This window comes from Macrobrachium nipponense, chromosome 7, assembly GCF_015104395.2.
Source record: "Macrobrachium nipponense isolate FS-2020 chromosome 7, ASM1510439v2, whole genome shotgun sequence".
Lineage (NCBI taxonomy): Eukaryota > Metazoa > Arthropoda > Malacostraca > Decapoda > Palaemonidae > Macrobrachium > Macrobrachium nipponense.
In genome coordinates this window covers 115,091,508-115,107,391 of record NC_061109.1, presented here as the reverse complement: position 1 = coordinate 115,107,391, position 15,884 = coordinate 115,091,508, and the positions used below count along the sequence as shown (strand labels likewise).

The following is a 15,884-nucleotide window of genomic DNA, read 5'->3' as shown; positions in this document are numbered from 1 at the left end:
TGTGTCCCAAAGATTCCCATGTTTACCAATCTCTTGTTGATAATACCTACAGAAGTAGTGAACCTCTCTATGCAGGTTTTATCTAGATCCTGGGGTATATCTCAACCAGTAACCTAACTTTTTGTGAACATGTAGAGCTGTTTGCAGAGGATTGCTAAACCTGTGGTAATTATTAGTTCATTTAGTATTTCCTTCATTAATGATAATTTATTCCAGTAATTTTCATACAGGTGCCGGTCATTTTTTTAATATGACAAGTACTTTGTTCCGATACGTAATACAAACCTTTCGGTCCTTTAACAATAGGAACATACTTTCGGCGTAGCTGGAATTACGGCCGTTGAATCCTAAACAAGGTGGTTAGGCAGTAACTACCGTGGGGCAGGCTAGCCTGCCCGGATGTAAACTTTCCACTTTACTTTCGGCCGTCTTCCGAGAAAGTGCGTTTGTGAGCTGCGGCTGACTGGTCGTTAATCTTTTTTCCTGGTGGGATCCATTTGGTTTATTTTTTTTGTATTGAAATAATTATGCATATACGGTGTTTGATATTAATACTAAACAAAGATTTGTCCTTGGTTTTTCAATTAATATACAAACCCACTTTTTGTGATAACCTTTATAACCGAATGGTCCCTTCATCCAGACGTGGCGGAAAGGCTCTTCAACCTGTGGGGGCATCCAGTCGTGGATCTGTTCGCTACCCGGCACAACAGAAAACTCGAGGTTTTCTACTCAGTTGTGCCGGACCCATGGGCAGCTGCAGAGGACGCTCTTCAACATCCGTGGGACAACCTCTTCGTCTACGCCTTTCCCCCTTTCTGTCTGATTCGCAAAATGATCAGCAGGGCGCTGATCACCGTGAACCTTCGGATGATCCTGGAGGCACCCAAACGACCTCAGGCAGTTTGGTACCCAGACCTGCTGGCTCTGCTTGCCGAAGCGCCGAGAGAGATTCCCTATTGGCACAACCTCCTGTGCCAGCCACACGTAGAACGGTACCACTGGTCCGTCGAGTCCCTGTGTCTTCACGGCTGGCTGTTATCCACCATCTCTTGCGAGCGAGAGGCTTTTCTCGCAGCACAGCAACAGAGATGGCTGGATACCTCAGACAGTCCTCTGCAGCTGTCTACCAGGGGAAGTGGTCGGTCTTCTGTGGTTGGTGTCGTGGACGGGGGTCTCTCTCCTCTCAGAGCCATTCTTCAGCAGGTAGCGGATTTCCTCGTCTTCCTTCGCCGAGAGAAGCTCCTCTCCGTCTCTGCAGTTAAAGGATACAGAGCCGCCCTGGCCCTAGTCCTTAAACTGCAAGGTGTGGACATCTCTTCTTTCGAGATCTCCCTCCTGATGAAGAGCTTCGAGAGGTCTTGCCCACCCAGGGAACTCAGGCCCCCAGGGTGGGATGTGACTCTCGCCCTTAGGAGTTTGACTCGCAGACTCTTCGAGCCACTCCGAGAGTTGTCAGACAGGGATCTGACCCTCAAGACCCTCTTCTTGCTGGTCCTGGCATCGGCGAAGAGAGTAGGGGAACTTCATGATCTTTTCTTCGATGTCAAGCATTCCAGAGGATGGGGATTGGTGACGCTCGATTTCGTCCTGAACTTCGTAGCGAAGACTCAGAATCCTTCGGTCCCTGATGACCGGTTCGAGTCCTTCACGATCCCCTCCCTGAAGGATTTCACCGATAATGATGTGAAGTAGCCGATAATGATGTGAGTAGCTGATAGATGCCAGGTGTTCTTGGCTGCTAGAGAAAAGATTGCTATCATCACGTGGTTCACATGGCTTGATTTTGAACCGCCTCTGTTTATGCAGTGCACTACTACTGCACTGTCGAGCACCAACCTGATATGTGTCCTCTTTGGCGGGCGAAGTTTCTTCAGCGTAAGAAACACAGCCATAGCCTCCAGGACGTTGATGTGGAGCTTCTGGAACTGAGTCGACCACGTCCCCTGAACCTTCTCGTACTGCGAGTATCCCCCCCAACCTGTCAGTGACGCATCCGTGTGCACCACTAAGGACGGGGGAGGAAACTGCAGCGGAAGGGCATTACTTTGAAGGAGAAGGCTTCCTTCCCTAATTTGAAGCCTAGGAACGGACGAAAGTGCCGAGCTATCGGGACATGATAGTAGGCGTCTGCAAGATCTATAGAGGTGGTGACGGCCCCACGGGGAAGTAAGGTCCGCACCTGAGAGATGGTCAGCATTTTGAACTTGTCGCAACGAATGTACAAGTTTAAACGGGACAAGTCTAAGATCACCCTTCTCTTGTCGGTGCCTTTCTTCGGAACACTGAACAAGTGTCCCTGGAACTTCAAATTCCTGGTCCTCAACATTGCTCCCTTTTGGAGAAGGTCCTGGGAGTAGTCTACCAACTCCTGTGTTGGCTCCTGATAGAAGGTGTTGGGTGGAGGAGGACCTTCGATCCAACTCCAGCCTAGGCCTCTGGATACTATGCTTTTTGCCCAATTGCTGAACCCCCAACGATGACGAAAGTGGTACAGCCTGCCTCCTACCTGTGAATCCTCATTGAGAGGATGAGGGTCATGTCCCTCTTCCTGTCCTTGTACCTCTAGCTCGGCCGGAGGCTCTAGTTCTGGCACGTTGGCGAAAGGAACTTCTTGCCCTGCCACCTCTCCCAAACCTGTTAAAAGGCTGAAATGCCTGACTCTCATAGGTTGGGTTAAAGGCAGGCGACACTGCATATGGGGTTGGAGCTTGCTGGTTAGGAGACGGAGCAAACAGAACAAATTGTTGCTGAGGCTGTGCCTTGGAGGTCGAAGGCTGTGGTACTTGCTGTACTGGTACAGCCTGGACTAAAGCTTGTTGTTGAGGTTCCTGAAAAGATTGGAATTTCCTTTGTTTCTTCCTTGGCTTCGAACCCGAGGAGGAGGACTCCGGTTTCCTTTTATATGGAATACCCCAGTGTAACCTGATGCTTTGGTTCAGGCGTGCTGCCTCATGCTGAACCTCGTTGACCACTGAGGGCGGGAACAGATCTGCACCCCAAACTGAAGAAGCCAGAAGCTTGTTCGGTTCATGCCTAATCGTAGCTTCAGATAGGACATGCTTCCTGCAATTTCTCCTAGCTACCGCAAAATCATACAGATCGCATTGCATGCTCAACATTAATGACTTTGCGATAACCTTAAACAGTGGCTCCTGTGCGTACTCAAGAGCCACCGTCTTGGTCATCACTAATGAGTTAAGAGACCTTGCAAGACGTGTCCTAGCATCGAACTCTGTTTGAATCAGAGCATCCGACAGCCTAGGAAGGCGTTCACTGAACATAGTGATTGCACAATCCGGCTTAAGCTTCCCCACAGAGAAGGTTGCCGCCAGATCTATCCACAAATCCTCCCCACCCGGAAGAAGCAGTGATGTAGGATCTGTTTCCCTAAGCTGGGGCATGGGCTCATCAGGTGTCACTGCTTGAAGAGTAAGCTCCGCCACCTTAGTTGTAAAAGGTAACGGGTTCTCCTCATCTGTCGTGAACATAGTGAACGGGCTCTTAAAGGCCATGATTCTAGTGTTTGCGCAGTTCCACTCTTCCAAACTGCGAACCCATGCCTGTTGGGCCTGGTCCCTGGAAAGGATGACTGTTTCCTTTGGAACCTTATCCTCCCTAACAAGAGCAGCCTCCGTAAGCCGAACATAGCCAATGAAAGGGGGCTGCAAGTCTGCGGGGAAGAACTCGAAGTCCTCGAGTCTCCGGGTACCGCAGCCTTCTGTCGTTAACATCCCATTGATGAATGGAGCGAAGTTCGCTACCCTCCAAGGGTTACTTGGATGAAAGGGAGGGAGCGGAACCGTCCGGCATACTCTGGCCTTGCACTAGGTTACTAGGATGGGCCAAACCTGCTGCACCCTGCTGAAGGCTTGCAATTAGAGACTCCTGAGTACCCAGTTTCTTTAATCACCTCCTCAAACCTTGCCGTAACTGTATTGACCAAAGTTCCTAGGCTATTGACCTGTTTTAATATATTCGTATTGAACAGATCCTGCCCAGCGGGAGAGGAATCCCCCTTCTCCTTTTGTACCTTATGAGGTATCAGGCCCTTCGAAGTTGATGGTAAGGGGCTCGAAGGGGAATGGTAAGATTTCCCCTCCTGTGACCTTGGTTTTGAAGACTTTGACAGGGACTTCTGTCTGGGTTTAGTACCTCCGGTATGGGATGCCGGGACCCTTTTAGGAAGGTTATCATAAGATGTTTTTGGTACTGAAGCTCTTTTTTGCAGTGTTTTTGACTGAAGTTTCTTTACTTTAGGTATCACCGAGGAGGATTGCGACCTAGAAGGAGGCAATCCCCCGGTGAAACCTTGAAATGATTTAGAAGAAGAAGGAGTGGAAGAGTTAGACGTACTCAAGGAATGACCCTGAGGACTTAGAAGGCTAGCCTCATTAACGCTCTTACCAATACCCATATCCGGTGTAATGGGCACATCTGTAACCGGAAGTGGCACTCCTTCCAACACAAGCTCCGGTAACTCCTCGTCTTGTTGTTGAGATACCAGTTCCTGAATAGTTTCAATTATTGGAGCTGCAACCTTTGGGTCCACGTAGCCGGTATTTTTTCTTGCCGGGAAGATTAAAGCCTACATGTCCTGGGAAAGGATGTAAGGCTTCGCCTTCCCAGCGTTCCGCCCAAAGCCTCCTACCCAAACCTTGAGGGTGGAGAGAGCAGCATCCCTTGCAGGCTGCTCCGCCTGTAAGAAACGAAATACGTTAACCTTAAACTTAACTTACTATACTATCGGATACGATAAGGCTATAAGTTTAGTAAGATATCATACTATCACAATGACCACATTAAAGGTAGAAGCACAGAGAAGGGGTAACTTACCGAAGAAGTAACCCGATCTGCCATCTCGTAGCAGGCAAAACAGTTCTCGTGATGCCACACTACGGAGTCCTCTATCAGCACAGCACAGGGGGCATGGCCCCGGCAAACGTCGTGCCCGCAAGGGTCCTGGAGGGCGGCATTACAGCCGGCAACCAGACATTGGGTGGCCTGTAAATGTAATGATACATGAGTATCGCTATGTAATAAGGTATGAAACGCTCAAGGTAACATGATATTGTGCCGGAGTGACCCGGACTAAAAAGACATATCCATCCCGGGAACCCGTGCTAAGAGCATATTAATCAACCCGGGACCGTAGTAGCCGGGAGGACAATACATTCCTGGTATCCTGGAACCTCCTATTGAAGCTACCCGATCAGGGAGGATGAAATACAAAGGCACTAGCAACGGGCTATCCCGGGCGGCAATGAACCCGTGGGTTCAGTGTACGTAATTAAACGAAAAAATAAAGTAAAAAATAAAAAACTATTATCTCCACCTACGGAGGTACAACCTCCCGAAAACAAAACCCTCGATGATTGCCGGTTTTGCCGGAATGCAAACCCGCCATAAGCGGGAAGGGAATGTCTAAGGCGGGAGGGTGAACACACCCAGAGAGGCGAGAGGAGCCGAGCGCGCCCGGACAACCGCCAACTCTGGAGTGAGGTCGGCTGAGAAGTGACACCCACCAACCTAAGGCCCGAGAGGCCCCTCTCCACACCCCCCCGAAGGGACTCTGGTCGGTCGTCAGCGACAACCTGAGCGAGAGAAGCACCCACCTTGTGGGAGCCACCTTGTGGGGGCCCCGAGCGGAGGGGGGAAAGGCAGGTCGGGTGGGGTGACGATCACGTGACCCAGCGGCTCCCCGCGGTTACTGGACCACGAGGAAGGCGCAGGGGAAACCTACGTAGTAGGCTAGCCGACACGAACACCCAAAGAATAACATACACAATTTAATAATAAATACTTAAAACTAATGTAAAATCATGCTCTAACACAGGGGAAGGGAAAATAGAATAAATGGGAAGAGAAATGAGCATTAATTCGCCTAACAACCAGGCAGGACCACCCGATAAGGATGGCCCTAACCAGGACAATACCAGAACTGGCCTATTGCCGTAACGATATACAGGCGGTCCCCGGGTTACGACGGTTCCGGCTTACGACGTTCCGAGGTTACAACGCTTTTTCTTAAATATTCAATGGAAAAATCTGTCCTGGGTTACGACGCTTGTTCCGAGGTTACGACGCTGACGCTTCCGACGCTCCGAGTTAACGACGCTTTTAAAAAACGCATACTATGATAAAAATCCTTTATAGTCTAGCACAGTGTATTAATAAAAATAAGTGTCTGGTTAGATTACAACAAAAATTTTGAGGTTATGATGATTTTCGACACTTTTTATGTCGTATTTTTCGATGTTTTTTAGTGACGCCTCATATGCGGAACTAGTTTCCGAGCGAATGAATACACACTAGCTTGTGGTGCGCAAAGTTTACATATAACAGTCCGAAAGCGCAAATAATGAAAAAATCATTGCTTGTTTCCAGTAATAATAACAAAACGAAGTTTTTGGTTAGATTACAACGCAAATTCCAAGTATCCAAAGAGAGACATTATCCAGTAATTTGATCAGAGAGAGAGAGAGAGAGAGAGAGAGAGAGAGAGAGAGAGAGAGAGAGAGAGAGAGGCGAGAGAGAGAGAGAGGAGAGAGAGAGCGCTTCCGACGCTCCGAGTTAAGGACAGAGAAGTGTTTGTTTCGTTAAATGGCCTCTGACTCATGCCAGTAAATGTTTTGTTGATACTAATAATATAAGCCTATTTAAAGATACGTTCACTTTAATTAGTCTATATGATACGTAAATAGTAATCAACTGTTCTTGTAGCCCTCAAGATTTGGCAAAATCGAAGTATCCAAAGAGAGACATTATCCAGTAACTGGAACCTTGACATACGAATTTAATTTGTTCCGTTACCATCGTCGTATATCAAAACAGTTGTATCTCAAAGCATTTTTTCCCATTTAAAATAATGTAATATGTATTAATCCGTTCTAGCGCTATGAAACCACACCTAAACACAGCTAAATTACATATAATATACACAATTTATACACAAATAAACGAGTAATAACACACAATAAAAAAAAGAAAGGAATTTTACTTATCACAACGAAAGATGACTGAGGCCAGCAGGGGGAGGAGGTAGGGAAGGGTGGCAGGGAACGATTTGCTCTCTTTTTATTTACGTATGTACACTAATAACTACGTAATAAACACAAATGAAATAACATTGCTAAACTAATTTTTATTTTTATTTTTTAATCAGTTCGTAGTTTAGAAATAATGGTGATGCCTTTGGAAGGTTTTTATAGCTTCCTTCTGCTTGATGATCGTGGATATTGTAGAAGGATTTCGACCATACTCATTTGCCAAATCGACGATACGAACGCGTTCATGCTTTGCTATAATTTCATGTTTTGCTTCCATCGAAATAATTTTCTTGGGTTTTTTCTTATCACCTGCTTTGTCTTTAGCTTTGGGACCCATGGTTAATAATAAAATAGACAAAATAACACGAAAAATAGGCACAAATACAACGAACTAAACAACGACGTGTTAACGATGCAGCACCAACAAACAGACTGAACGCCATTTATCGGTCGCCTATACAACTATCACATCGTAAAATTGTATCTCAAATATTTCGTTGTATATCAAAGCATATATTTTCGCAAATTTTCTGTTGTATCTGAAAACATTTGTATATTAGGGCAATCGTATGTCAAGGTTCCAGTGTAATTTGATGAGAGAGAGAGAGAGAGAGAGAGAGAGAGAGAGAGAGAGAGAGAGAGAGAGAGAGAGAGAGAGAGAGGTCTTGGCAACAATGGTGAACAGATAGGACAGAGAAGTGTTCGTTTCATTAAACAGCCTCTGACTCATGCCAGGAAATGTTTTGTTGATACTAATATATAAGCCTATTTAAAGATATGTTTACTTTAATTAGTCTATATAATACGTAAATAGTAATCAACTGTTCTTGTAGCCCTCAAGATTTGGCAAAATCACTCTTGGTTGTACATAAAACTTCAAGAATGTAGTGTCACCAGAGGATTACAATAGTTTTTACCTTCAAGAACCAGCATTTTTTTATGAAAATAACTCCAGGTTGTACATAAAACTACAGGAAACAACATGTAGTGTAACCAAAGGATTACAAGTAAGGTTTTTATAACTTTTTATTAGTTTAAGACATATTTCCAAACGTCGTTCCGGCTTACGACGATTTTCGGGTTACGACGCGTCTCAAGAACGGAACCCCCGTCGTAACCCGGGGACTGCCTGTAATCAAAACCGTAGGGCAGACGGCCAGGGTAGGCATGATAACGAAAACAAACAAAATAAAATTATAATACACATAATGACATGCAGTAAAACTATAACGGTGGGTACCCAATGAGGCACGAAACAAAGACACGTGCTCGAAAGGAAACCCCTGTGCTAAATCACGAAAATAACAAAAACAAAAAACAAAAAACATATACACGATCGACAAAACTGCCATCCAAGAAAAGGCAAATAATGTGTACTGATATACTACTCGGTTCACGAAGTATGGAAGACCACGCGAAACCAAAACGACACAAAGGAGGACGCCGTAATGGCGGCGCGCAGCCGCCTCAGCGAAGGCGACAAAGTCCTAAATAAAAGGACCACTAGGGTCAAAATCACTCCCTAAATAGTGTTGAACAAAGAACAAGTACTTAACTTGGATGTAGAAGCAGATTGACGATCCATAACGTAAAAACACAAGCCAAAAAAGCAGAGAATACTAGAGCGCAAAAAATATGTGCGTCTCTCGAAAGACTATCAAAGGAATGACGTCACAGATGCTTCCAACAGGGTAGCAGGAAGTGAGCCGTAGCTCTGCTCCCCTTTTCTAGGGGGTTTTGATGTGGAAAAGGCTAATTGGAGAGATTGCTGTGGTAGTGTAATTCACTCGCCCCAGATTCATACCGACACCTTGTATAAAGGTGAGCGAGTCAGAATATTCTGGCATGTCCAATTTAGCAGTTCTCTGGTATTATAGCAATATTTTACCTTAGAAATAGCGCTAAAGGAACGTATTTCACTGGGCGACACGGCTTCCGAGCCCAGAAATAGATTTTTCCTACGTCAAAATCCCTTTTTATTATTTGTGGCACTGTTTTATATTCTACTTTCCTTGACCAAAAGCTGCTAATATCATTTGTTTTTTATTTTCTGTGAGATTTGCTTGTTCCAATAGTACATGAAAACCCTTAGCTTCTACTTGAAGCATGCTTTTCCACATTGCCCTGTTACACTCTAATTCTGCCTTTTCGTACCTAATTAAAAAGTCTCATCTTTTCACTAGATTCTTTTCCTGTTTTAAAATAGTTTTTCATTTTACTGTAGTTCTTCATTAGTGTGTCTTTTAGATAAATTTCATTTAGTTTGCATAGGATTATCTGAACCCTCTGTACCCTTAAGTTCATCTCTAACTATTCCTTCTGCTTCTTCTATGGCTTTCCCTTTTAAGCTCATTCTTATCTCTATCCATGGATATTTTACTTCTTCTCCACGCACCACTAGCCAGTCTTCGACTTGTCCTCTCCATCCTTTGAAGTCATCTTGTATCCTGCTAAATCTTGGACAATCTCTTCATCTCATCTCCCTTTGTTCACTCTCTGATCCAGCCATCTTTAATCAACCAAGCTCTGCTACAAGTTTGAATATTTTCCTAGCCTAATCTTTCCTTTATGACACAAATGTGCAATCTACCCACCTGTTCACATTCTTCGGTCCCAGTATACTCCAGCTTAAGACTTTGAACCACACCACAACATGACTTACAACCCACAAACTCTACCTGACAGAGAGCTACTACGTACCCAACACCAGATCTGCGTATCCTCTTCTGCACGCTTTACTATTGTTTACCTATCCACCACATGCCGCTGCCATCTTGTCTTCTATGACATTACAACACAACTTGAATACATGAAGACATTTAATAAAATCAACCACGTTTCCCATACATTGAACATCAACCACATTTCATCAATACAGAAAATAAAAATAAAAATGAAATAACTCTTACTAAACTGATATATATAAAATCAGTTATAGCAAGCGCATTGCATTGACTTACAGTACACCATAGAATGGTCAACATTACACTGGGTAAACCTTACAGAGATGTCAGGGTGGTGGAGAGACCATCAAAGATTCCTTGTAGGTTTATCTGAGAGCTCGAACTCATGGCTATATGGATGAGTTTCTACAACACAAACGCCTGGTCAGAAACTAAATCATAGTGGAAAGACTGCTTCTATGGGTGACAATGAACAACATATCGGTTTGCTACTTCATTCCACGGAAGGACAATGTTTTTGGCAAATGAGAATTCGTATAGAACAAGCCTGATTCAGTAAGAAAAGTATTGAACCAATTCCAAGTATACAAGAATTGCTCAGTGACTCCTGTAAAGCCTTAGTAGCCTAAGATGGAATGATTTTCGGACTTTCTAGTTCTCTCGGCAGATGTCTCTTGTATTCTTCAGTTATGAAGTAAATTACTCTCCACCAAATTTCATGTGGTTCCACTAACTTGCGCATCCCACACTTAACTGCTTGGAGATGCTCAACTGCCTACTCCCGGTAAGGAGATTTTCAAAGAAATCATGGATTCTATCTTTAATGAGGTGGAGAAAGATGTAGTAAGAGTTTTTGCTGTCTACTTTCAAGGTTGTAGTTCCATGCTTTTCTTGGTACTGCATTATGTGTAATTGGATCTTGCAAATGATCAGGGGTCCCCTTATGCCACTTCTGTTTCATTCTGATTGAAGTGAAGCAGTTTTCTCTGTAAGACTGCTCTTTGCTGCCTGCACACATACAAGAGTCTCGCTCCCTGAATGGAATTTAACTACTGGAGGCAGTAAGATCCAGAAAGGATTTCTTGCAAGATTTTCTGAGTGGGTTTTATTTAGCTGCATTACCCACCACCCTCTTCTTACTGTTGGAATCGGCTATCTTTAACTGTAGGTAAGATTCATCCAAAATGATAAAATATATTACGTATATGGATACATACTTTCCTACTGTTAAAGTAGACCCCATCCAGCCTCCTCACAACTTACTGGGCTGTCAAGGAGAATTCTGACAAGAACTAAAACATTCTAAACACACCTGGTGGAGAACAGGTGTACTACTAGATAGTCATCCGGGCACCCATTCAATCTTTTATTTTGTTTAAATGCCAACTTGCTTATCGGTGCAGAGATATAGGCTATCTTGTATGTAGGTATTCAAATGATGAATTTTATTATAAAAAAATGATTTTATAGTAAAAACCCATAATAGATAATGTGTATCTTCCTCATAGCTTTGTGAGTCTTGCTTCCTCACTTTAGTTTACATGAAATATAGGTTAATGGTTGGGACATGCCTATGGATCTAGATGGTGTGCTGAGAGATTACCATCTTATGTCTGATTCATTGAAGACTTGTGAATCTGGTAACATTTGGATACAAATATGGATAGAATATATAAATTTGTGATTAATGAACCTGCATGAAATTACTTTGTTGATAGGTTGCCTTCAATAAATGGCAGAATAATTTATTTTGACTTCTTTCCAAACTTAAGTTTAATTTTTTAAATTTAAATGATTATGCAATGAGTATGTTCATAGTCATTATAGAACTGGTATCAGTCTTCTTTGTAGTAATTTTTCCGTCTCATGATGTGGATACGTAACTTTGATGAACTAACAAAAATGATTAAATACTACTATATTCTGAAAAATTTTATATTTTTCCTGTATTTTTTTTATTCTGAAATAAAGTTAATAACTCAGAAATTATGTAGCTATTATAAAGGTAAGTTTGTAATCTTACAGTTAAGGTATAATATTATTGTCTTTTATTTCACAGTGCAATCATATCAAAGGATTTCAACCACTTCGTTAAGAATCTCTCTGAATTTGTCCTTGCTATGCCAGCTGTAAGTATTTTAGTCGTCTTTTGTTTCATGTAATTTATGTACTGTAATGTAAAATCCAAAGCATTCCATTTTTGAGCAAAACATTAAGCATGGTGAAATTGTATTGGCAGTGTTTTCTGAAAATGTGAAGGGTTGCTTGTTAGCCCTGTCAGTTTTATGATCTGTCTGTAAACCAGAAGGACTTCAGTTAATTTCGAAATGTTGGACAGTTAAAAAGATGATCTTTCTGCCATCTGTAGGAAGATACCATTTTCTTACAATGAACAGACTTTTTATTGTATATAAACTTTCAGAAACGTGTACTAATTGCATGAGTGCTGAGGCATTCCAAGTGGATCAGCATTATTGGATATTCTGTCAATTGAGTATTCTCTCTTCCATTGAAGGACAGCCCTTATCTTTTGGCAGCTCTAATTGTACATAAGGAAATCCAAACCATCACCTTTTATGTTGGATTATTTGGACAGAAGCTCAGTGTAACTGGCAGTTAAGGGGGATGAGGGGGGGAATACCCCTCAATCTTCTGCTGTCACAAAGCACTTTTTCTTTGACATCTTTGAGTGAGGGTGTCTTGTTATGCTGTTACTGACTGTTTAGTTGGAACTGGTGCTTTTTTTTTTACTTGAAAAATATCGTCATAAAAGGTGTGAAGGTATCAGTGAGTATAGTGAACCTTTCCATCCTCTGTTTAGGTAGATCCCTACCATTTGATCCTCCATTATAGGTGTAGATTTCCTGCTGTCTTTTGGTCAAGGAAGTGGGCAAGAAGAGTTAGCCCAACACTTTCATCTCATGCCAGCATACACTTCTCTTTTATCTCCTTTTGCTGCAACTGCTAGGGCTAATCCCCATTGAGTTTCCCATGGAAGATGTGCGTGCAATATTGACAAAAACTGCAACATATTTTCCAGATGGTCTCCTTTTGTAACTGATAAAGTCTGTTGACTGTTTTCCTGGTCATTGATTTAATAATCAAGTGATGTTGCCTTCTTTTGGGAGGGCCTTCAAAGTCAATGACTTGAGTCCATCCCTTAGTGTTCTACTGAACTTTTCTGTTTTCCAGGTAACTGAGAATGGGTGTCTGACTTAGATTTAAAGTTCCTCATTCTACTTGAGGATGTCACTTGCAAGTTCCAAACATTTTTCTTTGGGACTTGTGGTTTTCCAACTAGCTGTGTAGTCATCTGGGTGCCATTTTGTGCGGGGTCAGCACCCTGGCTGATGTACCTAAGCCTGGTGTACGTCTTATTCCCTCTTTCAAGAGAAGCATCTGTGCCAAAGTACATGTAATGGTGGAATCAAACAGGGTACAGGTTATTTCACTTCAGGCAACCTCTCCTGATAGATGACTGGGGTGTATCTCCCTTGTCATCTCAAAGGGGAGGGACTAGGTAGAGTTTCATCTGGCACCCAGTTTTGTATGTTATCAGGACTAAACTTATCTGGCTAACTCTTTTGCCAGACTGGTGGGAGTTCAGTAGTCGTGACCTCCCCTGTTTGTAAGACAACTGGAATCAAGGCAATTTTGTGGTGGTTCTCAACTCATGTCAGTTGTGGGGATTGACTCCACTCCTGAAGAGTAAGTATCCTATATAAAAGGCAATGGTTAGTATTCCTGTAATAACAAATAACACATTATGAATCAAATTTTGTATTTTCCCTAGGTATACAAACCAGTGTCCTCTGTATTCACTCCCATCCTAACCGCTTTACTCAGTCCCTGCAACCAGAGGGAATACGAATGTGACAATTAGTGGGTAAGGGATAATCCTCCATTGATCCCCCTTCTCCACCTGTTATACCACCTTGTTACCAAGTTTCAACCAGTTTTCAGTTTGCGCTGATAGATAATTCTGTATAAAAAGCTCTGGTTTGTATTCAGTACTTAGGAAAAATCAGATTGTGATTGAAAATTTTTAATTTTTAGAGCAGTTTTCATTTGTCTCTTGTCAAATGGTTGGACTTGTCTTAATCTGTGCAGATAGGTATGGTGGGCCATATTACTAGTCAGACAAGAGGTTGCAGGTTCAGTATTCTCGTTACCAGTCATGCATTGTCAAGAGATATAATCTTTTGTGAGGATCACTTTTATATCTTACATGGAGGACGCTTTTGGAAAGTTAACGTGATACAATTGTGACTTTCAGAATCTGTTTTTCAATTATTTGTGATGAAGCTACTTGTTTTTATTTGATTTTTTCATACAAACCCATTTAATCAGAAAAGGAATGAGCTCTGAGCTTCTCAAATCTCTGTACACTGCATAGTGTTCTTGAAAAGCATGTCAGATTGTGTATGCTGAAGAAAGGATGCCTACTATCTGTTGTTTGCTAAACAAGGTTTGTGCATTTTGGAACATAGGGATATAGATATATACATGTTAGTGGATATGTTTAAGAAAATTTTATGTTATAAAAACAGTTCCAATCAAACCCATTAATTGCATAAACCATAGGAAGTGAATATGTCGGCCATGTGAGATAAGATTGATGGGTATCTATGAAAGATGTTATATGTAGTAAATTTCTTACCAGACCTATCAAGACACATAGAGGTTCATGTCTTAACTAAAGCTTGATTTATAATATACAGTAATGTGTTTGCCGTTAAGACCAGATATAGTGTTAATTTCATATGTATGCCAGCTACTTACCCTTTAAAAGAGTATATATAAAGATGGAGTGTATTAAAGTTAACAAATAGATATTTTTTGCTTCTAAGTACTACATACAATGTAATTTTTTCAATGCATGTTTCCTACTGAAAATGATTAAAAAGGAACTTATGCCTGTAAACGTTTTGATATCCGGATTAGAATTTTTCTTCTAAACTGTTAATGTTTATTTCAGATATCACTTGTGAACAATGTCTTGAAATTTGGGTTGAACGAGTTGAAGCTTAGGTTTAGAACTCGATTGTCAAATCATCTTTATGAAAACTACTTAAAGTAAGTGTGATAATTTCTTTTCTGTTTGATGATGTATAAGGGATTATACAAATGCATTTATACAAATTTTGGAACTGGATTAATCTATGAAAAAATTGCATTATGTAAGTTAGTCTTATTAGGTTGGACTGATATGTTTTTAAATATTATTTTATTGTAAATTCCCAGATGACTTGTAGAAACCAAAATTAATTTTGTACATATAAGAATTCTGTAAATAAGTTATGAAGATAATTGCAAAACCATGTAGGAGTGAATCATAGTCATTCAGAATGTTGCCTTAAGTGCACTGCTTATGTGTGGCATTTTTAGCAACAAAGGAAGTTTGGCAGTGTCCCTTCAGTCTCCACCTGATTTGATTTCCAGCGTGTATACGTATTTCATATAACTGTCTGACTTTCACAGCTATATACTGTACAAGTTTTCAGCTTTCATACACCAAGAATTTCCTTGACCATCTTTTCTTTTAATTCTTTGTTTTTTTTTTCATGTTTTATAAAGAAAAGCATGTCTTGTATGCTGACATGGTATTTTATGCTTTGCTTAGATAATTGCATGTTTATATATGATACATTTATATATTCCAATTGGTACTGTGATGTTAAGCGCTGGTGGACGAGGTTATTGTGCAGTCATTTCTTCTTTTTCTGTCCATTTTCTTTTCTTGCATTTGTATATAATTTTATACATATTTTTTTGTTTAAATTCTGTTTTTGGATCTTTTGATTAATTATGTTCATACATGGTATCTTCATTTTCTGTTCATTCTTTTATCCTTCTTATTTTGTGATATATTTTAATTTTTAAAAATTATTTAAACTTTATTAACACATATTAATGGGAGATAAGTGATTTAGTGTTGTTTTGGTGTCTCTAATGAATAGCTAATTTATTGAGAGATTAGGAGTATTATATAGGTTCCTCCATCAAACCCATATTATGGTAATACTAGTTTTGATATATATAATTGAAGATCCTCCAACCAATTTTTGAGATTTACCTCTGCAAGCCCCCTTTTCTGCACTCTTTTGTAACATTATTCAATACTCCTCCAGAGGGTTTATATTTTGATAAA

General features: G+C 41.4%; 2 protein-coding genes across 2 annotated transcripts in view; one reads left to right on the top strand and one right to left on the bottom strand.

Annotated features, from left to right (window-relative positions):
* Nucleotides 1-15,884, bottom strand: part of LOC135217158 (ATP-binding cassette sub-family D member 3-like) — a gene marked incomplete in the record, with an annotated part of 176,909 nt that overhangs the window by 27,927 nt on the left and 133,098 nt on the right.
* Nucleotides 1-15,884, top strand: part of LOC135217425 (ATP-binding cassette sub-family D member 3-like) — a gene marked incomplete at its 3' end in the record, with an annotated part of 110,201 nt that overhangs the window by 263 nt on the left and 94,054 nt on the right. The window contains 2 exon segments of the mRNA XM_064253286.1: nt 11,793-11,862; nt 14,712-14,809. Coding sequence (XP_064109356.1) covers nt 11,793-11,862; nt 14,712-14,809 — 168 coding nt within the window.